The sequence below is a fragment of the Centropristis striata genome, chromosome 22 (assembly GCF_030273125.1).
Source record: "Centropristis striata isolate RG_2023a ecotype Rhode Island chromosome 22, C.striata_1.0, whole genome shotgun sequence".
NCBI classification, from domain to species: Eukaryota; Metazoa; Chordata; class Actinopteri; order Perciformes; family Serranidae; genus Centropristis; species Centropristis striata.
Window position 1 is genome coordinate 22,384,598 of NC_081538.1, and position 25,745 is coordinate 22,410,342.

Below are 25,745 nucleotides of genomic sequence, written 5' to 3' on the forward strand. Positions count from 1 at the left end.
CCTCTATACAAAAAGTTATACAAACAATTTAAAGTAAAATAATGTAAAATTTTATTCAGTTTTAATATTTGTGACAATGCTTGCCCAGTTGAAATTTGCTGTTAGAAAAAACAACAACAAGTGGTTAAATGTTGCTATCGCCTTTAGCAGTGGGTTTAGGGATAGAAGAAGGCTAAAGCTAATAACAGAAGAACTGTAAGGTCAAAATACATGGATGGAAATGGACTGCACTTATATAGCACTTTTATCCAAAGCGTTTTACACTACAGACTGTGCTCATTCACCCGTTCACGCACACATTCATACTGGTGGCCGAGGCTATTCTAAATGGTGCTGCCTCCCACCATTGGGAATTCATTCATAAACCGATGAACGCAGCATCAGGAAATACATATATGAGGCCTCATTTAAATGTCATACCTTCTAGTTTCTGCAACTGTGCTTGTCTGCATTTGGATAAAACAACTGAAACTGAAAGTGAAAAAACCCACTGGCAGGGTGGTGGGTTTAAGGAGGTTAAGACAACACTTCCCTGTCCTAACTAACGTTCTCTGTAAGTAGAGACTATGAATATTTTAATCCCGTTCCCACAGAAGGTGGAGACAGAGCTATGAAAACCAAAACGATTGGCACCAAAAATATGCAACAATGGGCTGAAAATTGCCAGAACCTAGCTAAGAATATTAGATCTAAGCATGTCAAAACATTAGTTTAACATCCTCTGTCTATCAGAGAGAACAGGTTAGCTGTTAGTAAGCTAATGTTAGCTACATGTTGTAGCTAAAATTAGCTACAACATGTAGCTAACATTAGTGTTTTCTCCACAACTAGTGTCAGATAGTTTTATATGATCTGTATACACTTTTGCCCTCTCAAAAGTTCAGTTTTTAAGTTTTAAGCTTATAAAAACTTACTAGGTTAACATAAGTTATGTTCTTTAGCCTGTTGGAAGTGCATTTCACCACCTAGCAGGTTTAAGGCTTTTTATTCTGTCCTTTGCTAACAGACAGAATTGACAAGGAGAAACCTTAATTCAAGTAATTCCCTGTATTTCCAGTCTTTGAGCAAATCCAAGGTAATTGGCTGATGGATGTAGCTTCATGTTTAGTTTACACATGAAAGTGATATCAATCTTCTCATCTACCTCTCAGCAAGAAAGCAAATAAACACATTTCCCCAAATGTCCAACTATTCATTTAAATGTGAATTTGACATGCCAAGGCTCTATGATCAAGCCTTGGGAGCATTTGATCGACAAGCACCCACACCATCATCAGCTGATGATAAAAGGCGGAGGCAAGCAGAAACCAAAAGGGCTTCATGTTGACATAGCTCTTCTCGGCTCAAAAGGCTTACCTTATTAACATCACAGGAGCCGTAGGGTAAGGGATGGAGAGCCGGGACATGAATAATAGCTATTGAACTCAGCTGAAGTGATTTTACTTGGAGCGGTCAGCCTTTATTTTGTAAGTATTATTGTTGGAGGGCGAGGACTTCTACTGAAGGACTGAACTTGTCCACAGGGGCATGGCCGTTCCAGCAGAAGCACAACTGAACTTGTGAGCTTCATGCTCTGTTGTTGTAACCTTTCTCGCTCTTTCTCTCTTTCTGATAATCTCTCCTCCCCATTTCCCATATTTCTCCTGATATAGGCTGTATTAACACGCTGATATGGACAGCAGACACTGCAAATTACTGCCACCCGATCCAAAGCATCTGAGCTTGCTGGCTTCCTTGGCACTCGCCGAGAAGATTCAGTGAACTCTGTGCCGTGGTGAAGGTCTTTATCTGGTAACTGTGATTTTTCCCTTCTCTGAATTTCTAAGAAATCATTACCATAATTCTCTAACAAAGAACATTAGCAAAAAAAAAAAAAAAAGAGGCCATGAGTCAAATAATCTTATGAGGACCAGATGTGATTCGTTGGGTATCCATGAACATTATTTACTAAATCTTTATGTTTCCACAACACAGCTCGTCAAATCTTTGACTGATGCCAGTAAAGTTTATTTAACTACTGACTGTGCTGTCCCTGATTTATATTTGGTCTTGTTTGTATTTGGTCTTAATTGTGTCCAGATCCGATTCGGCCTCGTGCATGGTTTAAATTTTGAACTCAAGGAAGCTGCAGAGTACTTTTTTCATCAGCTCTGTCAGCTGCTTGCATCACCTGTCAGTTGCCGGTGCTGTATTTCAATCACACCGCCTACAGCTTTGTGCATAAAGAGGTGCTCAGAAGTCCGAACCCTATGACATCAGTAGCAGCATTGTTTTATAATCCTCCAGGGGCAAACACATTATTTCCTCGTCCTGTATTAACACGCTGCCTTTCATCACCGACACTCGTCCTCTAATAGAAAATATAAATGAAAGAAAAAACAAGCAGTGTCACAGCAGAGCGGAAAAGCTCCAGTTCCAGGGAAATGTGATGCACTGATGCTCCGTGCATTCATAATGTTTAATATCTGTGCGTTTTTGCTCTGCAGTCGTGCCAGAGTCCGGCGTGCTGCATTCAGCAGAGATGCGGGTGCAAATGGAGGGAGGGGAGAGGGGGCACGTTTTGGACAGGTTTTTTTTTTGTTGCCCAGAGAACAGACCGTGGTTTCCTGGAACAATGCAGCTGATGAGAGTCTCTCCAAGGAAAATAAGGCTCTGACATCATGGGTTCTTAAAGCACACAGCTGAGCCAACACTCTCTCCTGCTATAATCAAGCCTCAGTGAATTTCCACTGTCGACTGAAATTGAGAAAGAGGGAGAATCTCCTCCAATGGTTAAGACACTTTTTTTGCTTTATTCTAACTGCTAACATTCCCGATGTAGTGCGAGGCTCACGGTGCACTTGTTGGACTCTTGTGTCTCCATTTCCTTTTACATCTGGCCTTGGCTCACGATTACAATAAAACGTGACACAAGGCTACTTGTAAATTTGTCATGATCAACTCATCGTGAGCCAGGACTGGATGCTAGCCTCCGGATATGAGAATATGTGGGATTAGAGGCAACGAATGCTGAGTCGACAACAGCGAGAGCAAAAAGTTAAACCCAGCAAAGTGAAATCCTGTGTGTCCTATTGGAAAAGAAATGAACGGTTGAAGACTGATGAAGCCTTACAACCACTTTTCCTGTAAAACAACCAGTAGAATAAGTAGTAAAATTGGTGAGTGTAGTAAAACAGACCACAAGGTCATTCAAAAGACAATTGTGTGCTTAAGATGAGGAGTTGAAGAGTGTGGAGAGATTGTGTTTCAGGGACGAATCCAAAATCTGTGTCCTTAGATGCACTGGATCCCGAGTGCACGCAGATCAATGGGAAACGGATTGAGTTCTTTCCAGAACCATCCTGGTTATTGAGGTTATTCAAACATCTTTGTGTTAACTTAAAGTCACCATGTAATCCAAAATTAGCACATGTAAGAGCATAAACAGAGCATTTCTAAGACATCCTGACGTTGGTGTTTTTATAATTACAACTAAATGATACTGTACATCCGTATTCACTCTAATAATTGGCTTATTTGTGATGGCTTGGTCCTCCGCCACTGCCCCGGCCTCTCTGCACACAATTTCTCCCTGATTTATTTGAACTCTAAATCTTGCAAGCTTGCAGCTTGCAATTGGACCATTAGGGTGAGATAATTGATTCTGTATTAGTCATAGAGACGGATGAAATAACATCCAGGATGGCCGGGATGACCGAGACCTCGCCAACCTCCCTGCTGCTCCACATTTTGATCTCCGCCGTCTGCTGTGCGCCGGCCAGAGAGTCAATTTATCAGGGTTTGATTGTTGCCCTACATACATCCGTTTAAAAAGTGCTGACAGTGAGTGAGTAAGAGCTCGCTGCTGTCACTCTGTGCATCCTCCAAAGAGCTGAACATGCAGCTCTGGCCTCAGGGAGCACCACGCCCCGATGTGTTTGCTTTGGCAGACCCCGCCACCTCTTAGGAAGTATCACTTTGTCATTCAGCCCACACTCAGTTTTATTCTGCACGATGCACAAAGCTCCAGCTTGAGTTATGGCTTCTCCTATAGCCAGAACGTCTCAAAAGATTTGCACATGCTTCAGAGACAAACCTCTACTTTGCAATTGTCTGCTGTTTATGTGTCTGGTAAAGTCAGCTTTTATGAGGCACCCTGTGGATTCAGTGTGACGTTGCATAATAGAGGGAGTAATGTCTTTATAGGGTGATGTTACCACAGAGGTTTTATGAATGTATGTGCATTAAGACTCCTCACATTTTGTTAGATTGTTGTCACATACTGAACAGGGGTGGTTCAAGACCATTTCAAGAGAGGGGCCAGGCTGGGGCCACATGCAAGTACAATGAAATGGCTACTATGGGGACTAACATCATCACACATAAATACAGATGGGGTCATTGAATCTATGAGAGTCTCAGCTTTCAGGGGTATCCAATTTATGCAATTCCAGGACTGTTTAGGGACCCCAGTATGCAGAAATATTCAAATACAACAGGCGAAAAATATCCCATTCATACAGCAAGAGAAAAATAAACTGTGCCTGCTGTAAAAGAGACTTGTGGGGGTCCTCATAAAACACATTTTCATTAAAATCTTGAGGTCAGGGGTCAAGATACGCCTTTAGATAAAATGTCCAAGTCAATTTCTCCCTGGCCACAATTAAGCCTAACTTTGGGGTGTTACTTAAGTCCCTTCCGAACAAGATATCAAGACATAGTTTGTACCAATGGATTCATTAGATCCTCTAGTTTCATGTGATACACCATATTCTCTGTAGTGTAAGACAGAGCATGCTAGAGTCTCTGAAAGACACTTGTTTGGGGGCTAGAGAGGGGAGGTCCAAGCTCAATATTACTGGGGAGTTATATAGGGGAGTACTGGGAGTACTTGGAGTCCACACAGGTGGTCTCCAATCAAGAAGTGGAAATGCCTCAAAGATGATCAAGAGAAATCGGAGGCACCTGAGCTGAATTTCATAGCCTGAAGGGTCTGAATACTTTTGGTATGTGTTTTTTTTTAATACATTTGCAAACATTTCTAAAATCCTCTTTCCTTTGTCATTATCTCCTTTTTTACACTTTGATTTGCCCTTGTTGCTGAAATGTGGTATATAAATAAACTTGCTAAAAAGCTAAATTTTTGTTTTTATTTTCTTAAGACACATTCACACAACATAACTACAGACAACATTAGAATCAAAATTAGCCAAAACATTAATGAAATATTTATAATATTATGTGTTCAGTTCCTACAACTTCTTTACTCCTTATATAAAAGATAACCTGATTCCAGACAAGCAATGATTATTATTGTTATTCATTTATTTAAAAAAAATGTTTGCAGTTATGCAGGTTGGCTATCATTAACTCAAATAATATGATTTCTGACATAAGCTAAACCTCTCATTATGGGATATTGAGTGTAGATTGGTGAAAGGAAAAACAATTTTAACATATTTTAGCATGAAGTTGCAATATAACATATAATACTTTCTAAATGTGATGTGATGTATGTGCACGTAGCATGAAAAAAACAACAACTCTCCAGGCATTTTTGTGATGTTGACAAGTGGTTTATTCAGCAGGAATGGTGAACAATTTGTCAGTATTTTTTTCTACAGAAGGCAATCGAGCACCATAAATAACAGCGCTGTAATCAAACAGTTTCATGGACAGTGAGCTTCAGGAAATGACGATTTCTTATTAAACACCTCACAGAGTCGTGAATCTCTCACTCCCACATTTTAGACTTTATTGATTATTATTTCACACAAGTGACAAACAGAGAAATAATTCATAGTCACATGATTTGAAGTTGGTTGCTGTAGCTTTTCTTCAAAAATACCAGATACACAGAGGGACTTTTGTCTGGCTCACTTTGCGATCTATTACATTATAAGCTGTATTTCAGGTACCAGAGACAGTGTGTGCAGGGCATATTGTAGCTGCTGTGCAGTTCAGACAAGGATGGCATCAACTGATCTACTCATCTGGTCATCGGTTCAGTTTATGGCATAATAATGCTGAGCGAGGCTTAGTTCTCATTAAAAAGTCTTTGGTTTGTTCTGTATATCTGAAATCTGGGAGGACCAGAGTTGTTATACAATAAGCTTCTTTTTCATTTCAGCCGCCAGGTCGACTGATATTACAATTTGAAAGGAATTATCACCAAAGTACATGTGCAATTTCGATCAATTTTTGTGCAATTTTTGATCAAAATAAATTAACTCCTGGCTTATTCTTTAAGTAACATGAGAAATGTAATTCATAAGCAACAAAACACACCCTTGCTCAGTTTAATACACTCAGGGCGTTTTGTCACTAAAGCTTTATTTGCTCTGGTATGACCACTAGCTTATGCAGGCTAACGTTAGCTAATGTTAGCAAACTTGAAGCAGCAGTTGATAATTAGAGAAATATAATGCATTTGCAATTTTACCCAGAGTGATGAGAATATGAATAACGCTTTCATATCTGAAGTTCAAATGTCAAGCTACAACCAGGAGAAAGTTAGCTTAGCTTAGCCTAGCCTAGCATAAAGAGTGGAAACTGAGGGTAGGGGCTTACTTTGCTAGCTTGTTTGGAGTTGTCCACACACACATTGGTGCACAAGGGTTATTTTCCCCCTCCATAGTTTTAAAAAAACACAAAATGATGCCATGTTTACCAATCACACAAGGAAGAAGATATTGGCCAATCAGATGACTGATTTTTTTTTCTTCTGGAAGGCAACGAGGCTGCAATGGTCTGCCAATTGCGCAGTTGTGCCTCCTGAAGCCTTTAACTGTACATTTATGCTTTATCCATAGGTTTCGGAAGAGCAAAAATAATACTTAATGTGGGAAGTTGCCATCTTGGCAAAGCCTGTCTCCTGGCTAATCAAAAAATTGGCAACAGGTGGAGCATGGGTGGACTAAAGCTGGCTGAATGTAGCGGCAAGTCACTGCAGTTTTTTTTTTTTGGCTTCAATTTTCAGCCCCACAGCTTCCACCATTGCACGAAATGTAACTTAATTAACCACTCTAACATCACAAAACCAAACCTTAATCTGTAGAAGAAAAAAAATATATTTTAGAGGTGCTGTTAGGCTGGACAGAGCTAGCGTAGGTAATAGCCTACTAACTGGCTGCTAGCTGTAGTCTTGTTTTTAACGTAAGGATGTGAAAGCAATATTGATGTTTCCATTTAACTCCTGGCAAGAAAGCGAATTTCCCAAAACGTCAAACTATTCTTTCCAGCTGGGTGATATTAATGAGTTAATTTAGCTGATGTTATGGTTCTTCTCACATTGTGCTCCTGTTTATGACGTTTGAGCGTATCACAGATAAACATAAATTTAATATGCCATTATGCTGTAATTACCACTTGTAGCCACAGTGGCCACTGTTCAGCAAAAGTTACGTATTCTCGAGTTAAGTGTTTTCAATAATCAATACCTTGGCTTCCAGTGAAGTGCATGTACACACACATCTCAGGACAGACAAAAGCACACCATGACTTTGAACAATCTCAATACAATTGGAAGAATCACAGTTCACAGTACTTTTGTCAAGTTATTTGGCATAAGGGATCTATATTGAGAAAATAATTCAAAAACAGTAGAAAAAATAGCATTTTGCCTTCTTGGGACCACAACATTGTATTTTCTTCTTCTTTTTTTTTCTTTTTTATCTCCATGCATTCACAGATTTCACACAGATACATTTACTCGCTTACACTACTACCTTATTGAAACTTACAAATAAAAACACTATTAAAATGGTGGCCACAAGGCTGTGCAAAAGGGAAGACCTCCGATGTAAGCCCTGCCATCTGTCTGTCTTAGCCATCTCTTGCAAGTAACAAACTACAAAATAGCACCATTATACAGTGGATAGGATTCTTAATACAGTTTTGTTATATGAAACCATCATGTACAATGAATGATAGTAATGCATAGGTTAACATAAATGGGAGTACTGTTTGATTATACACAGGCAGAGGAGGCAGAGATGAGATGTTTTGGGCGGTTTGTGCGATTAAAATGACTGAAAATCCGCATGGAGGCTTGAACAAACAGCCGTGACTGTCAGTCCTCATGCAAGGACTTCTCAGAACTGGCTTTTATGAAACGTGTGTGTGTTTGTATGTCTGTGTGTGCTTGACCCTTGCTCACAGTTATACAACTCTCATTTACACTGTGGGTGCTTTGCATGTGGTTTTGTGTGCCGTATCTCACATCTCTCGGAAGACTTGTCAATTTGGTTTGCAATATTTACCAAATTGTTTATTCTCTGTATGTGAGTTTGTAAGAGATGCTGTGGGTTTTTTGTTTTTCCTTGATGCCATGATGGCAGGTAATGCAGTCCGAGCGACAACTGAAGTAGCAAAGTTCTCGGCCTCCCTAAACTAACAAAAACATAACAGGCCGATCAATCGTTAAAACTTCCCATCTGCGTGGCAACTGTAAGAGCCTCTCCTTTCTTTTGCTGCAAACTTAGGTGTTGACAGTTTTGGGAACATATTGTTCGTTCTTTGAGAAACCTGGAAAAATATTTTACTCTTCTTAGAGCACTTGTTGACTTGCCGTGACTAAACTTTCATGGCTCATGCTTAACCTTGAACACAGGCCTCCACTCAGACTCAAATGTTGATCACCGGTGACTGGATTGTTGACAAAAATCAGATTTGGCCACAGCAAACATTTTGCCTGATTGTCGCTATTTGACTTATTCCACTGACTTATGCCAAATGCACTTTGAATCCACTGAATGACCCATTTCTGGCAATCAAACAAGCACCATGCACTGACTTGCCAAAAATCTTAATTCAATTTAGCTTCTGGTTAATTAGTTTTCCTGCTTGTTTTTCTTATTTAAAAAGAACAGGCACAATCTTGTTTTTGTACTTCCCACCTTCTTTCAAATCCCCTCTAATGGTGCTTGATCTGTTGTTAAAGAAGTGTTTGGATTGTAGACTCAGTCCTCAGGTTCTCAACACTTCCTGAGGCTTAGGAGGGATTTGGATTGGACTCAAACTTTCAAGAGACTCCGGTTAGGCAGATGAACGCTGCCTACAGGAGTCAAGGAGAAGTAGGGATTTGAATTGGGTTCAAGGTAAAATAACAACAATGTTTAAAGTCAGAAAATTATCCCCCTGGTCTTTGTCCTATAAAGCAAACCTTGTTTTTTACTCATTAAAAATAACCTGCATGGTGCATAAACAAAATTCTGAAGGTAAGATAATCAGATTTTAACTCGGGTAATAACTGTTATATGTGACCGGTGACAAAGTATCTTACCAAAGGAGTAAATGAATCCACTCTCACAGAGTAAAAGGATTTACCTCCGCAAAGTTCAGGGAGCAAACACAGCCTGCCGATCTCTGATTGGATGAAGCCCAGATCCGTTTCCACCTTTCCTGGAGCCAGGAGATGCTGCAGCTCACACATGGAGGTATAATAAGCTCTTGTTCGTGTCTCAGCAGCTAAACTAGTCTGTTACATTTTATTAACAAAGAATTCCTCCCGATATGGAATGGTGCAGTGTATAAAATAATCACAATATCCCTCATCAAACCCTTAAACACCACTTAGCTCTCAGGATTCAATCATTTTGAAGAGCTTTTCGGATCTTTGTTAGCATCCTCTTTGTTTTGTTTTACAGTGAACCATTCCACAGGGGTACCAGGTAAGGCCACTCCCTTCTCTCTTCCCAAATCGCTGGGCATTTGTCCATTCGCTCCATCCCTACATTCTGTAATTTCTGCCGCCCGTGTTGCCTCGACTTGAGTTTTTCTGATGCACTTCCTGCAATTAAAGAGAAACACATTTTTTTTTAAATGGATCAGAGACACAGTGGATACAGGATAAAGTGACCTAGCATTAAGGAAACACATTTTGGAAATGGTGAAAATAAAAATTGGTAAGTTATATCCTTTTTGTTTTGATCTGTGCAATTACTTGGTAGAAATTGTTAATATCATTATAATAAGAAGGCACTTTATTTATTTTGTAGCAGACACAGTGCCCCCTAGTGTCTGCAATGGGCATCAATTTGTTGGTACTGAATGAAATTATTGGTGATGCACTTTGATTGGCCTGTAGTTTTGATGATGATAAAACACACCCCTGGAGATCACTGGATGAACGTTCTTGTTTTTACCCAAACCATGATCTTTTCCTAAACCTAACCAAGTAGTTTTGGTGCCTTAACTTAACCAAACTGTGACTGTTTCGAGGGCATATCATGTAGTAGGTGTACCATGTACCAATAGACAGATAGAACTACTTAGTCATTTTGTCAGCGAATTCGATTCCAAAGAGCCATGGCTGATCTTAAAATGCAGATTGTAAAATGTTCTCTCAAAGTTGTAATATTTAGCTTCTTCTATCTGTTAAAGGTAGATGAAATTTGGAACTCAACAGTTGGTCAGATGACAATTTAGGGCCAATACTTCTAGGGTTCTGGTGTATCCATATAATGTAAACAGATATTTGGGCCAGGACTTCCTCTTCCAAGTGCTGGTCATTGTGTACAGTCTGTTTAGCAATTTGAGACACAAGAATGTAGTTTGATTTAAAAGACGTCATGTACTGCTTCGAAGTGGCAGTTTTTAAATCTCTAATGGTTCCTATTCCTATATTTCAGGGACCTTAGGACGTCCGTCAGAATTTAATGTAATGGTGTGTAACTGACGCTATGTGTGCTTGTTGAAAAAGGCCAAGAAAACATCTTGTATCAAAATTTGTAGGGTACATGGGTGGCAAAAAGTAATGTCTAGTCACACTTTGTTCCCATAAAGCTGGTGGGAAGCATTGCCTAAGTTAGCAAGCTTGGTGGAAGCTACCTAGGCTAGCTTGCTAGCTCACACTTTCCCAATAAAATACAAACTTAAAAGCATAATTTTAAATACTGTAAAGAGGCATACATTTTAATTGCAAACAGTGTACATGGACTTGTTGAAAAAGGCAGGAAAAACATATTGTATAAAAGTTGGTCCCTACAAACAATGGAAGTTAACTGCACATCTAGTAGCACCAATAGACATAGCTGCAAAGCAAACCATCCAACCAGGCTTAACGTTTAAACAAGAATTCCACAAATATGTTCAAAATTGAAAATCAATTGGAAAAACAAGCCCACAAAAATTAAGGAGATCCACAAATGAACAAACAGATTAGTGATGTGGAAGCCACTGAACGCAGAGATGGGCTGAACGTGATACGCTCGCTTCATCTCCAGACCTTGCATGTGTCAGTCTGTTTATGGTGAGATGCCAGAATTTCAGCACATAATGTACAGTAGCAGAGTGGAGATTCTGCCTGGGGAGCGGGAGTGCCACTGGGTCTACCACAAAAACCACTTAGTTCCTCCTCCTGCTAATGGTTTTCTTTTTTGAGAGAAGGGTAAAAAGCACACGGTAGAATCTTAAAAGGATCACACTCTCCGGCAGGTTGGCAACTCAAAGATGAAACAGAGTCTGCATTTAGACCTCACGCTTTCTTTCTTTAGCCAAGAGATAAAGATTTTAGATTGTTTAAATGAATCTCTCTCATTTCAAAATAGAATGTCTCTCTACCTTCTAACTCTGGATGATGTCAGTGCAGAGATTGAATGATTCATAGAAGATTACATGACTAAATGAATTAATAAAATGAAATAAAAAGTATCGACTGGCATGCATACCTTGAAGGATGAATGACTATGTCCAGGTAAAGGTCTCTGTGGGAGAAAAATTAAGCCACTTAAGTCAAAGGGATTCATTTGTCTTGCTATACAGTAAGTTGGTAGCTAGCCTATTGAGCCTTCAAAACAACAGCAAGTAAGTTAATTACTTGAGAAGTTTGAAACCACAACCATGCCTGTACACTTAATATTTAACTATGGTAAGCAGCTAGTTAGCTTAGCTTAGAAGAAAGACTGGGGGGAACAGTTAGCCTTGATCTTGCCCATGAATTCAACATTGGGCTAACCTTGTCAATAAATGTTCATTTAGACCTCATAAGAATGAAACATAAAAAGGGTTATGTACAAGACTGTTTCTTGGCTAGGGATCTCTGGTTAACTGATACCCCTGGCTACATGCTAAGCTAACATCTGCTTGCTCAAATTTCATAATAAACAGAGTGGTATCACTATTCTCAACTCAGGCTAGTCCACACATACATAGGTATATTTTGGAAACATTTTTTTGTACATGTATTGATGATATTCTTCTTTGTGTGATTGGCCAACATGGCTTCTGGGTTATGGATCTGTCGCCGCTTGCTGCTTTGACTTGTTCTTGACTTGTGTTTTTGCGTTTTCATTTGGATGGAGATTTCTCCAAAAAAACGGTGCTTGTGCAGATGTAATTTCTTTAAAACAAAGGGAGGCAAAATATCCTGTTTTCAAAGAATACAAGTGTATGAAGGGACTGAGCCTGGTGAATGCCCCAAGTTCTGATGGCTCAATATTCCCAAAAATTCCCCACTGGACAGAAATCTCATCAGTCTAAACAGATGGTTCCGAAAACAAAGACCCAATGCTCCAAAGGTCCAAATGTTAAAAAATACAAACTTAAGTTGTTGATGTCAAGTGACAGCAAGCCTTAATATGTTCCAGACTCCAGTAAGGTATTACTCAATTTAATAGGGAAAAGAGTTTTTTGGCATGTGGCTTAGTTTGGTTAGGTTGAAGTACAGAAACCACTTGGCTATGGTTGGGAAAAATCATGGTTTGGGTTAAAATGATTATTTGAGATTTGGATGTCAAAATACACTTATATGTAAGGCCAATAAACTCGGCAAGCAACGGCATTTTAGAGCTTTTGTTTTTGTTTTCGGACTATTGGGCCGTCGGAACAATGGCCTGGCACCCTAGACCTAACTCTAAGCAAGAAAACAACAATTTCTTTAACATCTCAGGATATCATGTATGCATGCTCTGACAGAAGCTACCAAAACAATCCTATTCTCTTTTTTCTCACACATTTCCTGATGAGTAAATCTTTTTCTTTTTTTTAAAGAGTGTATCTGTTCGGTGCTGTGCTCACCTTCTTGTTTTTTGTCTTGTCTGGTTGCTGTGCTGTCCTACGCTCTGTGCCTTTGTCCACTTTGTGCCCTGCGGTACTAACCTTGGGTGCTCTCGGCATGTCTGTGTGGCGCTGTGCACGCACAGAGCGAGCAGGCTTGCTAGTCTTGGCAGGTGCACAGTACATCTCCAGGCGCCGCAGCTCACAGCTTTGGAAGCAGCACTCGTCCACGATGCCACGTGACCGTCGTGCATTAGTGCCATAGCCCGGTTTACCTGTTTGAAAGGAACAGGAGGAGGTGTTGGAGTAAGCCAGTTTTGGCAGCAAAATAGCTGGTCATAGGGTACTGCAGAAAGTCCTGAAATCTGGAAATGAGTTAGCATTTTTAGCAGTGGCTAAATAAGACTACAGAGGTTTACGGAGATGTGTGACATCATCGTCTGCTTGGTGGTGGTTTTGTTGAAGTCTATGATCATTGGAGAAGTTAATTTATAGCCTAATGTTAGCTTCTTTTTTTTCTTTTTTTCTTTTCTTTTTTTTTTTACTTCTGGCGATTACATTCAAGCTTTAAATATCATAAAAGTGGTGTTCATTTGTGAAGATTATCTTGCTGAACAAAATCTTAAACTGTCTGTCTGCAATAATGCCAAATCCAACAGAAAAATCACATTTTTGTCGAGGGAACCAGAGTGATGCCAACTTCTGGGTTGGCCTACCCAGAAATAAAATATGTCGTACGTCACATGTACTGCTGCAGGATCTCTGGGTTACCAATTCCTTCACTTTTTTCATTGTTCAAACAAACAACATTTAAAATTATACAGCCTTCTTCCTTTAAATCTTTTTCCCCCTCTCCAAAGCCAAAAATACAAGAGCAAAAGTGTACAACAAGCAGAAGGTCGGGGAGGGGAGGGGAGGGGAGGAGGGTTGGTGGATGAGTCAAACAACCTGGAGACTTCGTGTCCGGTGTGCAACTAAGAGTTGATGGTGTAATTTGGAGAGAACCTGTGTAAGGTAGTGGTTTTATTGTCTAAAGTTAACTGTTTCCTATGAACACGGAAATGTATTTTGGAAAGCCACAATGCGTATAACTTAGTGGAAAGTGACAGATGTCCAAAACTGCCGCTACAGGCTGCCTTATGTGCTGGTATCAGACGCCAATGGTCGTGATGAAAGGGACAGTATTTGAAGTGTTGGGATGAAAGACAAGGAAGTGTTGGGATGAAAGACAAGGAAGTCTGCTAGAGATGGTGTTTGAATAAATTCCATAAATCTATCTAAGCAACCGGCTGGTGACAACCAGCTAGAATGGAAGCCTGATTTTGTCTTCTTGAAGTCAAGGAGTCATTGATTTTTTAGTATTTGAATAATTTTGAGCAGCAAATCTGCCTTTATCATTGTAGGATACATACAACACAAAGTTTAACGAACCAGCAGTTCAACTTTTATACATCAGATTTTTATTTCTTATTGCTTTATATCCATAAGCAGTTTTAATCAAACTAATTGTGGCTAGTGGTCAGACACTATGCTTGTCATAATGCTGATAGTGGCCCGGTCAACGGTCCTCTGATACTTGAACAGCCTTAATGACATGGATTTCTTCCGTGTATAATTTACAGTGTATCACGTTGCACACTATGGACCCTTTTTGGCAGCTGCTTCCCTGTAAAAAGGGGGCCGCAGTCACCCAAACGTTGAGAATATCACGCTCAGCCATTTTGGCCCAGGTATCTTTTACACAGAGGCCCGTCCAGCGAGGCCAAACCACAGGCCCTCTGGGTCTGATCAACCTGCAGAAACAGCCGGGTGGGCTTTGAGGCCGCACCCCCGTTGGCTATGTCCCACTGTTCATTCACATTTTCATTTGGCACAAGTCTCAGCAACCTGGAGAACACAGTGAAGACGATGGCCTGATGCACCCAAGAAAACAACCTTGGGTGAAAGGCCAGTAGACGTAAGTTGGACATTGAGTAATATCATCATTGAAAAAATGGGTAAAGCATTATTTAAAGGTGTTATAGTCAATTTGTTGAGTCAGGGAACACATCAAGTTACCATCACTTCCTTTTTCAACTCCCTTACCCCCCAGAACCCACCCTCTTTTGGTGGCCTTTAGGAAAGCGCAGGCTCTCCATTAACAATTCCCTGCTCACCTTGAGCAATATAGCCCTGATGGGCTTTTCCCTGTTACCAAATAAAATAATAATAATTTAATATGGCATTTACAAGGAGGAAATGCCTTTCCCTCTCAGAGTTAATAGCTCTTGGCTCAGAAGCCTGCCAGTGCTGACAAAGTGCATTAACTTCTGCTCTCTGTCTGCCTTGTCCTGACAATGTTGTTCTGGACAGAGAGCAGCTTTCATTCAGAAACAGAAGCATCTTTCTCCTCGGACCCCCAGACACAACGCAGAGTGGAAGGTAATGGAGGTGTGAATGAGAGGGAGGGAAGGAGGGGGGGCAATAAGGAGGCTTTCATGTTGCACATCAGGTAGAATGATGCTAAAAATATACTGTACACCTGCATTATTTAGGGAACACAAGAACCAGATTCACCCAGATCTCAAACTGCCAAAAGGGATGTGTTAAATTAAATATATAGATGACAAAAATCTTAATTTAGCTTTTGCATTGTATTGAATCTTCTTCGTTTCAGTCCTTCCACCCATCTGAACAAACAGAATCTGCTATTTCATCCCGCACTGTGTATCAGTGGGACCAGCCTTGGCTGCTATATTAACACCTGATGTCAAGAAATTTAGAAAGAGAGAAATATGACGTTGAGCCCTGGCTGGTGATTATATAATGGCTGCTGAAAGCCAAAAGAGGGGCCGTGCCTCGTTGCCTGGCCTGTTTTTCAATCCCTCCCAATAAAGCCTTACAAATTAACATCCGCTATTATTCTGAAAATAGCTTGCAACCCTGCTGCACAAACAGCTGGAAGGGAGAGAAAAATCAGCTGGCACCAGTTGTAACATGTAGGATAATCAGCTCGGGCAGGTTTGGGGAAAAACACGCATATAATAATCAGGTCTAAAAGCTTTGGAAGGTTTTAAATGCTTCAATTTTATGGATAGCTGCTGTAATCCCTCATAAACACAGAGTTGTTTTCTGTGACTGTTGTTAAACAAATAAGGATAAACAACCTTTTCTGCCAGTACTTCCCGCCTCACGGCCCTCCACTGTTTGACATGGACTCTGGATGGAGGATGCAGGGATCACGCACCATGATGAAGAAGATTAGAAAGCCTTTGTCAGCGTTTTAGCTAACATGACGAGGCAAAGTGCGGTTATGTCAGGTTAATTTTTGTTCTGTTACATCTATGATGCATGATATTCAAGGGGAGGATGGGGAAACTTTCCCTTTCTGCAAATTAACAGTAATATGAAAAGTGTAAATGACGAAAAGTTCTTATGTTGCATCAATGTGTCAAAAGACCCATAGGAGCCTCTCAAATCTCTCCTGCATTATATTCCACTTTCTTCCTCTTTATCTGTACATACAATATGTTTGAAACATGTAGTTTCTCAGTAGTTTTTCACAGTTAAAATACCATAAGTTTCATATGTAAGATCAAAATGTATCTGTGATATGTCAAAAACAAATGTAATCCAGGAGAAAGTTTCTTTATATGGGAATTTTTTAGCAAACAGGCCTTATGCAAGTGATGTAACTTGCCTATTTCGACATAGAATAAAGAGTCCAACAAGGTTATAGAAGTGCAATGTTAAATTGGTACTCAATTGTTGGTGATATCGCCTCTAGAATACATTTTTGCCGTGAATTCAAGCTGACTACAGCTACCATTCTCCACGAATGAGCAGGCTACAAACTCAAGTGCTTGATACTATAAAGAGTATTCCTTTAGTGCGGAGGGCCAGCATCCCTCCTGACTGAAAACTATGCAGTAGCACCAACTGTCTTCAACCTGTCAAATTTACTGTTGACTAAGTGTTTCATCTGATGCCACAGCAATGCTCCATCTAACATCTTTGGGTTTGGTGTTTGACAGCCTCAGCACACATAGTGTTCATTCCTCTAAGGAGCGGCACTGGAGAGAGATGGCTGGATTCCCCCATTCCAGAGTGGCACAGAAAGCATCTGAGTTTTACAGCTTGGTCATGGTCAATAAAAACCAGTGGATTCTTGGAGCCTGTGCACTGCTCTTCCTGCAAAGTGTCAAGCAGTTTACGGCTGGAAGGGGACTATAAGAGCTGCTAAAGTACTGGAAACTACCTCTTTATCACTGGTACCACAAAGAGTTTATGGCATGAGTGAAGTGTTCCTCACATTACTGCACCACTAGAATCTTATCCAAAGTCACTGCTGCTAGCATTATCGATATAGATCAAAAACTGATTTATTATGAGGAATCATTGAGAAATTATTGAATTCATAAGATCCCAGAGCAAATTTTAGAGGCGGATTTAGAAATTGAGAGATTGCAAAGGGTTAAGGAATGTATGGTGTTTAACTTAATAAATATTGAGGGGAGTTGGAAAGGGTTGCCCTTCAAACAAACCCAGGATTTGGCCCAGGAGACCCGTGTTCGACTCTGGTATGAAACAAAAAGTCAACGTTGTTATTCAAAGTTACATTACTTCCGTGCTTAGGTTGTGCATAGTTAACATAACCTCACTTCTGGTAGTTACGTCAATTTATTTTTCTTTTAATTTTCTTTTGCTATGCCCAACCATGTGTTTATTTGCCCTAACCTTAAGAAAGTAGTTTTGTTGCCCAAACCTTTTTTTAGAATAAGAAGAATATTCTAAAAAATGTGTTCCCGATCACATTTCATAGCTTACCAGATCCGTCTCCTTCGCGCTTTGTGGTCATGAAAGCAGCTATTGGTGTGTTGTTACAACTCTCTGAGCAATAAAATACAAATATGACAAAATAAATATAAAATATGACTTCTCAACTCCGGAAATGGGACCATTCAAGGAGCATCTAAATGTACCATGTAGGTGATCCAAGTGCCTAGTTTCTAGTTTTTGTTAAATTATTGGCAAGTGCTCTACAGTGTGCAGGATTCTTTGGTTTGTTAACAACTGAAATGCAAATTGAAAGACAACTTATGAAGAAAGAATGCCAGAAAATCAACGATGAACCCCAATGAGTTCGGCACTAACGCAACTAGATATATCCTTGAGGTTCTACATTATGTGATTGGATTAAACTGATGAAGAGTTTCAAAGATAAAGTACTGTTTAGTCCCAGAGTGTCCTCAAATCCCTCGTGTCTCAACTTCAGCTAATGTACAGATCTAAATCTGGAGCACGCCTGCCTGTCCTTTTCATGAGATGCCTCTTTGTTCCGCCGAGCAGTAATTCACGGAAGGGTCAGAGATTTTTAGTACAGGTCTTAATGGGAAAACGACACCTTTTTCTCAGTGATGGAGAGGACACAGGAGGTCTTTCTTCAGATCTCAGTGCCTTCCGCTGTGTGTTCAGGTCCAGTGTAAAACTAGGGACGGAGGGAGGGGAGGGGGGTGTCCTGATCATCCTGTAATCCACATAATCCCCTGCTGCTGCTGAGGGACAAGGCCTAGCTATGTGTGTTTGAGTGTGTGCATGTGTGCGTGCATGCATGTGACGTGCTGTTTGCACATTCTACCTCTCTCCAGCTCCCGTGGCTTTGAATGAAATTGACAGGGACAAACACCGAAGAGGAAGTCTCATCAATGGCTGCTAGAACTAATTTCCCCTCTATTTTCCACCTTCAACTCAACATGCCATCAGTACAAGCCAAAACACCTAAAAACTCTCAAAAAAAAGAGTCATATTTGGCTGAACCTTGTGTACCAACAATTAGCTCTTGGCCCAAAATGATGGATTATTCCATTTTGCTGTAATTCAAAAGAGTCTGCGCATCATTCATTTCACAGAAATCAACAGGAAGGTTATATATCTCCTCACTCCAGAATAAATGTGAATATTTTAGCATGAACTGATAAAATATGAAGTGACTTAGGACTGGGAGCCACTTAGCGCTCACACTTTAGCCAAAAAACTCCCATAACAGATCTGATTCATGGAATGAACATTGCAGTGAAATCACCCCACGGTCCTGCCTGCTAAAGCATTACAAACACAACTGAGGATTTCTAGGTCAGGCTAATAATTGGAAAAACTGACTACGGTTGTGGGTTTTTTTCTGTTTCATAGACCGCAGTTTGTTTCATTACCTAAAAAAAATTTCCACCAACTAGTATTTAGCATTTCTGTCAGGGTAGGAAACCTGTAGTCTTAAAATGCATGTGTGCAACTTTACTGGTGACATGCGTAAGGTGGATTGGCAAAAGCCCTCTCAGCACAGAAAGCCCACTGTCATTGCAACACTGTCTCTGGACACATTATCAATCAGAGGGCTGCCAAGTTCAACACGACCAGACTGGAGGGGAAGAGTTCAGGGAAAGGAGCACGCCTCCTTTGGCCAAGCTGTTACGCAGCCGGGTCCCGTAGACGACAGAACCCAAATGGATTCTCCAGATATTTTAAAGCAAACAGCCACTGGTACATGTGGCGGCCGAGAGAGAGGAGAAGGGAAAGGAATGACAGAGAGAATATGAGAGAGCGAGAGAAACTGAGGAAGACAGGGAGCAGCATATTTTCCAAGGCACAGCACCCTGCTGCTCAAACCTCATCGTCTTTTCACAAAAAGGATGGAGTGTTCGTGAAATACACCTCTTTTTCAACACAGGAAAATGTGGCATTGATAGATGGATGCTGTGCAGTTCAGTGACTGCGCAGTGTAAGGTAATGCGGGAAAGACAAATACATTCCCTGTACCACAAAAAAGTCTGTTCCTGTTTAAGAAGTGTATCCTGCATGAGGATTCATGAGTTACATTGGCCTTCATTCAACACTTTCTCATGAGATGAATATGGACAGTAGTGCTGCACTTCTACAGCCTTTGAGAACCGTTTACGAAGCATTCTGACATTATCCAATCTCTGGACACCCTACCTCTAAATTCAACTTGAGATTTGAATCATTAAGATGGCATCCACCAGCAAGCAAAAAAAGATTGATCAAAATCTAAATGCAATCATCTAAAAAGAGAAGTCATGTTGGTGTTAGAGATTCAATCCTTGCATCACATAGATGCTAAATGTGATGCTAAAAAGCATTCTCAAGTCATGTAATGCATGATCTTCCACGGTCTCTGAAGAGAACATGGTCATTTATGCAAGCGAAGTGCTGCAGCAGAGGCAATCCAGAGACCGAAAAGTCTTAACTGGCAGAAAACTGGCAATCGAGCAGGCTGTCATGACCACTTCACAGCATGTGGGTGTTGCCAGCAGCATCTGGACGAACAAGACTCGCAGCTTTGCAGCAGCTTGGTGGCTCTCCAACAAACTCTCTGGCAAACGCTGTACAAAGGGCCCGACGCAGAGAATGATGTTGACTGCTCCTGGAAAAAATAAAAAAGCTGCATGCAGGGGTGGAGGAATGTGGCAGTGGGATGGTGGAGAGCAGCAGCAAGGTGCACGGTGACATGACTGCCAGACAGACGCTGATATTGGATGATTCAGCAAAAAACGTCAGATTTCATTCATTGACATTTTGGCATGGTCTTTTCCAACATTATTGAAGATTAAAGTATTTCTACAATACCTATGCATGGCAACAGCAATTATGTAGCATATAGTTATGGTTCAGCAACTAAAACACTCAATGGGTTAGGGAAAGGGTTAATTTAAGTTAAGGGTTAGACTGGTAACACCAATTCAAAATACTGTACCCTTTGGCTGGAGATATACTTGCTGTTAGCTAATGTCTGACTGGTGCGATACCCATGAACAGTAGAGACAGTGTCGAGTAGTACTCACCATTTTCACGATGTGCTTGATTTACTTACATATCTATAAGGGCACCATTGGAGTGCGGCCATGTTTGTTATACATCCTGCAAATCCGGTACTTGTATACGGTCTGAGTTCTGTGGTGCGCCCTCTAGTGAAAACCTCCAGTAACAAACGTTGTGCACAGGTAAATATATGAGCAATGCTGTTCACAATGCAGCCTGTTAAACAGCAAGTATGTCTCCAGCCTTACTTTGCACGTAGCTACAATTATTGACATATAGCATGTGTCAAAAACCCATCCAATATGAACCTTAGCCATACTTGGCTGTGCATGCACAAGACGGGAGCATGCACGCTATGAACTTGAGGTCTGTTGGTTCAGCCCAATATCCATAGGAATTACGTGTATGTTAGACAATCTACTGTACATCCAATGCCAATTTGCAGTGCCAATATAGGAAGTAGTGCACTATTTATGTAGGCACATATAGCATGGATGTTGGAGCAGTGGATCAGCACATTCTACGGAATTTGGGTCCGGTCACAGTCCTGCAATTAGTGTTTTTTATTAGTTGCAGCCACAGTCTTTCCATACCCTTAACCATACCAAATGTTGTCATGCACAGATATTGCAGGAAGTTGGGGGAAAAAAGGTCACTGAATGTGATCCAGGGTTTTGTGGAATTGCCAAATGTTCTTGTGTGGCGATAGTGTTGGATGGTCAAAGTTCAGGGATGCTAAACTGTCCATTCATCTTCCTCTGGAGCAAAGCAGAGCCATCACCATTGTTTCAAATATGCTTTAAGAGCACCATGTTGGAGCTTTTCTTCGGGATCTTGTTAAAGGATGCTTTGTTGGAGCTAAAGGCTGCAGCAAGTATCATAGGCACAGGCACAACCAACAGCAAATAATTTGGTCTATTGTCAAAATGGTAGAAAAGCATTAGCCCATGCAAAAACTGTTAGGCTATTTGGGCTTTTTTCAGACGTATTCAGAAGACTTGAAGTTTTGACATATGAGGGCAGTTCAAATTCCCAGAAACCATTGCAGGGACTATCTGCTGCTTCAAACACCAGCAAACATCTGCTGCTTCAAAAATATGATGCAATAGGATGCCGTGACTTCTCTATCTATCTTAGCCTCCTTGGTGCTAACTATTTAGCTCAAACTGTAGCTGTGTACAGTACCATCTCATAGAGCTGCTAGCATGGTTGTAGACTAGTCTGTTATTATCTTACCATTGAAATGTACTTATCTATTTTTGGCTTTTAATGGCTTTAGATTTGCATTACCATACACTGGCCATTACTGCATATTCCCCTGCTTAGTGAGGCTTGGATTCAAAGACTGCCCCCTCTCCTGGCCTCTAATCTTCCATCAGTCACCAAGTTCTTCAGAAGGTGTATCTACAAACCGCTCCAGGTTCAGGTTGAGGCGAAAGCAATCAATTACTGGAAAAGAGAAAACTATAGATGCTGATGATTTCCCACAGAAATCTTATATCTTCTTCTTCTTCTTCTTCTTCTTCTTTTCTCTTTGAAATTGGCAGCTGACAAAGTCTACCACATGTGGAAAATCTTTCATAACTTTGGGACAGAACCAAACCATTAATAATGGATTGTTATGTCAAAGCTGCACAGGAGTCGCAGGGACAATCAGTTATTATAGTAATTTTAAAATGACTTTTGGGGAGATATGATGCTCCTCCAGGACCCTCCATGCAAATTGGCTTAATTGGTGGATGTCGGCCAAAAGAAATGTGAATAATGAGGTTATAAACCTCAGCTCTGTAGCGTCTGAGCCAGCCTTGCTGCTAATGTACAGTCACACTGTTCGTCTCTGACAGAAAGATCAGGATACATGTCCTGAGAAGCACTGGCAGCCGGTGGAACATTGCACCTAACCTCGGTAGCTCCATATATCCTGTGCTGTTCTGGGCTAGGTTGTACCCTTAATGGAAAAATCTGAGATTTAAATCCTGGATTGTTGGTGGAGGGTTTTCTTTGGGTCGCTTTCCCTTCTCTGGTGGAAAAAAGAAAAAACTTCACTGCAACATTTAGTTTCTACCCCTCCTCTTTCTTGGAGATAGTCAGCCAAATTCCACAAAAAGCCCTTTGCCCCGTGGGCAAAAGTACGATTTGCCACCAACAATATAGTTAATTATCATTATTCCAAATTTAATTTACATTTGCTTGTTCAACATCTGGGCTCCTGTCCATCAATGAGAGTGGAGAGTTAAAATAAATGTGCATGGATGAATGTGAACTTAGAGAGAAGATGTAACAGTGGAAGAGGAATGAATGAAGGAAGAAAGGGAACATTAATGCAGGGAAAGTCAAGACAAGATGTCAAACTGGCTGCTTTTTTATTTATGAGCTCGCTGGAGGTGGAGAGCTCTGGGACAGATACAGCCAACCTTTATGAATAAATAAAAAGGTGCACTTACTGAAATAAAAGCCTCTCTCTCCACACACAAACTGCAGCGTGTCGACCAGCTCCGCCCCGCACAGGGTCTCTGGGCCCGCCCCTGTTGCTGTCGGAGTCAGGGTGAGGACGCACAGCAGTAGTGAGAGGGTGTGGCTACAGGAGATACAGCACATCGCACTCTGCAGCAGGGAGAGAGAGAGAGAGAGAGAGAGAGCTTTAACATTTCCACTGCTGGCAAAGACAGAGCATCATCACACAGAGATTTCATTTAAACCAAGCAAGTGAAGTCACGCCGCTGCTGGCGGCTCAGTGGCACATCAGTGGTGGCAACATTAAACATTTTCCCACATAAGATCGAACCAAGTGAGCACAAGGCTTGTTTCCCCCAACTCCCAGGCTTTCGCTCTGCTAAAAATAAAAGAAGAAATAAAAGTGGCCACAGATGGTAACTTTACAGGGGTTTTGGAGATGAGGAGGAAAATGTATTAAATCCAATCTTCCACTAGGTGCCAGAGTCAAACAGTCAAACAGGAGGCTGACCAGCTCTGATGCTCCGGAGCGCCTGTGCGCAACCGAGCATAGCGCGTCCAAATTGAAAACACACGTTTCTCCTTATCAACTCGCTACTCAGCCTCCGGATATGCCCCCACAAGTCAATAACAGCCCGTATTAATCAGTTAAATTTAAAATATGTCATTAATCACCACTTGGTAATGAGGCTCGGCGTTTCCCCGTGTGCCAAAAACCAGCTGTCAGCGCATTATTACGCACAGAAGTTAACCAAAAGTGCTTCAAAAATGCAGAAAGCAGAATAAGAGATGCAAAAAGCGCCAGGGATCTTTCCGATCCAAACTGTGAGATGGAAAACGGCTCTCCCGCCAAACCCAGCCGAGGAAGCTGAGTGGGCCAAATATACATAATAAAAAGAATAAACACAGGACACTATCCATCTACATCACAACCCCAACCGCACGGTCCCGACGCCCTTAAGTATTTCATGTTAAGCTCTCCTCTCTGCAGCCTCAGGTTAGATATTTAGCACTTAATAATGCAGACTCAGCAGTAATTACTTTGAAAGTTGCAGGGCTGCATTAGGACTTTCTGGTGAAAAAGAGCGCAGGGCGCACAGAAGCGCTGAGGAGGAAAACCCATTCATCCGAGCAGTGAAAGTCATGCTCGATGCATGTCAAAATTTCCAAAAGAGAAAAAAAGTCAATTAAAGCACAGCATGGAAAATCTCTTGTTATCTGCTGGGAGGAAAAAACATCAAGACATGCAGGACAGTTGTTCTCTAAAAGGATAAAAATCAGAAGAAATCCACATTTCTGTCATGCATTTATAAAAGCAGTAAAATAATCAAAGTGAAACAAGTATTGTTCCAGTTTAAACTGGGTAAGGATGCTCTGCGTGAAGGTGATAATATATAGTTTGAAAGGAAAGCAGGTAAGTTACCTTGAAGACATCACATAAATGCCACTGAAAGGAAAGAGCGCTAGACATCCCCACGGGTCTCCGCAAGACAAAGCCCGGCGAAAATGAACTTGTTTGAAGTCATTAAAAAACGGGGAGAAAGAGGATGAGATGCGGGCAATGTCACATCTCAATATTCCGACTTTGTTCCATTGCGCAGGCTCGTTTTGGAGAAGTGAGATTTAGCGAACAGGAGACGGATTTAGAGAGAAAATCCCTCACATTTATCTACATTACACAGACATTTTCAACAGGAAACAGCTGGGGCAGCATTTGCCTCCTACTCGTCCTAAGTTATTCATTAAGGATTTTGGGCACATATTCAAATAACGTCATTTCTATTTTTTTTTTCTCAGAACGGGATTGAATTTTGATCTCTCTAAGACTTGGTTAGTAGTTCAGATCAAGATAGAAAAAGCGGTGCTGCCCCACCAGCAGCAGCTCACACTCACAAAGCACACTATTCTGTGCGCTGAAAGCTCATGAAGGAGAAGTTAAAGACAAGCTGGAGGTTTTGATGTGACTGCTGGTTGTTGTGCGTAATTTGGCACCGCGTAATTCAACAGCCATTCTATCCAAAGTCCCGTTTGATTAACGCCAAAATAAATAATTAAACATTAACACAAATGTACTACTAACTGGAATACCTATTAAAAAAAACAAAATAAATAAGCTAAATACATCTGGACAGTCCTGAATATGATGAAATTATCATTTTTATTGAAATAAAGAGCAAATAAAAGGCAGAAAGCTCCATCAGAAGTCCTGTTCTCTGTAGACTGTGTGCTTCTGTGCATGATTTACAGCTTTGTCTCTGCTATTTCATGTCAGAAATAAGTCATTGCTCTGCTTTCTTTGCTGTAAATGAGTCAATGCATACAGGTTTGTGTCCAAATTTGCTGAACTGAGTGACTGATGTGAAATGTAATGTGGGAAAAACATGCATGAGTGAAGAAGAGGACATTTATTTCATGTTTTTCCATATTTCATATTTCAGCGCCCTCCTTGGAGCACACTACTGTGCCGGATGCTTTACTACTGGACTGACAAACACTTGATGGCA

At 40.9% G+C, this 25,745-nt stretch overlaps 1 protein-coding gene across 3 annotated transcripts; it reads right to left on the bottom strand.

Moving 5' to 3' along the window:
* Nucleotides 1–6,195: 6,195 nt before the first annotated feature.
* Nucleotides 6,196–25,075, bottom strand: igf1 (insulin-like growth factor 1). Of its 3 annotated transcripts, XM_059325633.1 has the most exons (5): nt 24,665–25,068; nt 23,232–23,391; nt 12,997–13,250; nt 11,649–11,684; nt 6,196–9,769 (listed from the first exon to the last, which is right to left on the bottom strand). In XM_059325633.1, exons 1-5 carry the CDS (start codon nt 24,710–24,712, stop codon nt 9,710–9,712), a joined length of 558 nt encoding a protein of 185 aa, XP_059181616.1. In that variant the 5' UTR covers nt 24,713–25,068; the 3' UTR covers nt 6,196–9,709. The 3 variants fall into 3 exon arrangements, with proteins under 3 accessions (XP_059181616.1, XP_059181618.1, XP_059181617.1); XM_059325635.1 differs by lacking the exon at nt 11,649–11,684 and having other exon boundaries at nt 13,078–13,250; nt 24,665–25,075; XM_059325634.1 differs by lacking the exon at nt 11,649–11,684 and having other exon boundaries at nt 24,665–25,075.
* Between the last annotated feature and the right edge of the window lie 670 nt (nt 25,076–25,745).

Bases quoted from the DNA above. Each gene is read 5' to 3' on its own strand.
- igf1 (XM_059325633.1), bottom strand. From the start codon at position 24,712: ATGTCTAGCGCTCTTTCCTTTCAGTGGCATTTATGTGATGTCTTCAAG. The intron at 13,251-23,231 runs GTAAGTGCACCT...CCTTTCAAACAG, and splicing joins AGAGAGAGGCTTTTATTTCA to GTAAACCGGGCTATGGCACT. The intron at 11,685-12,996 runs GTGAGCACAGCA...TTTCTCCCACAG, and splicing joins ACAAGACAAAAAACAAGAAG to AGACCTTTACCTGGACATAG.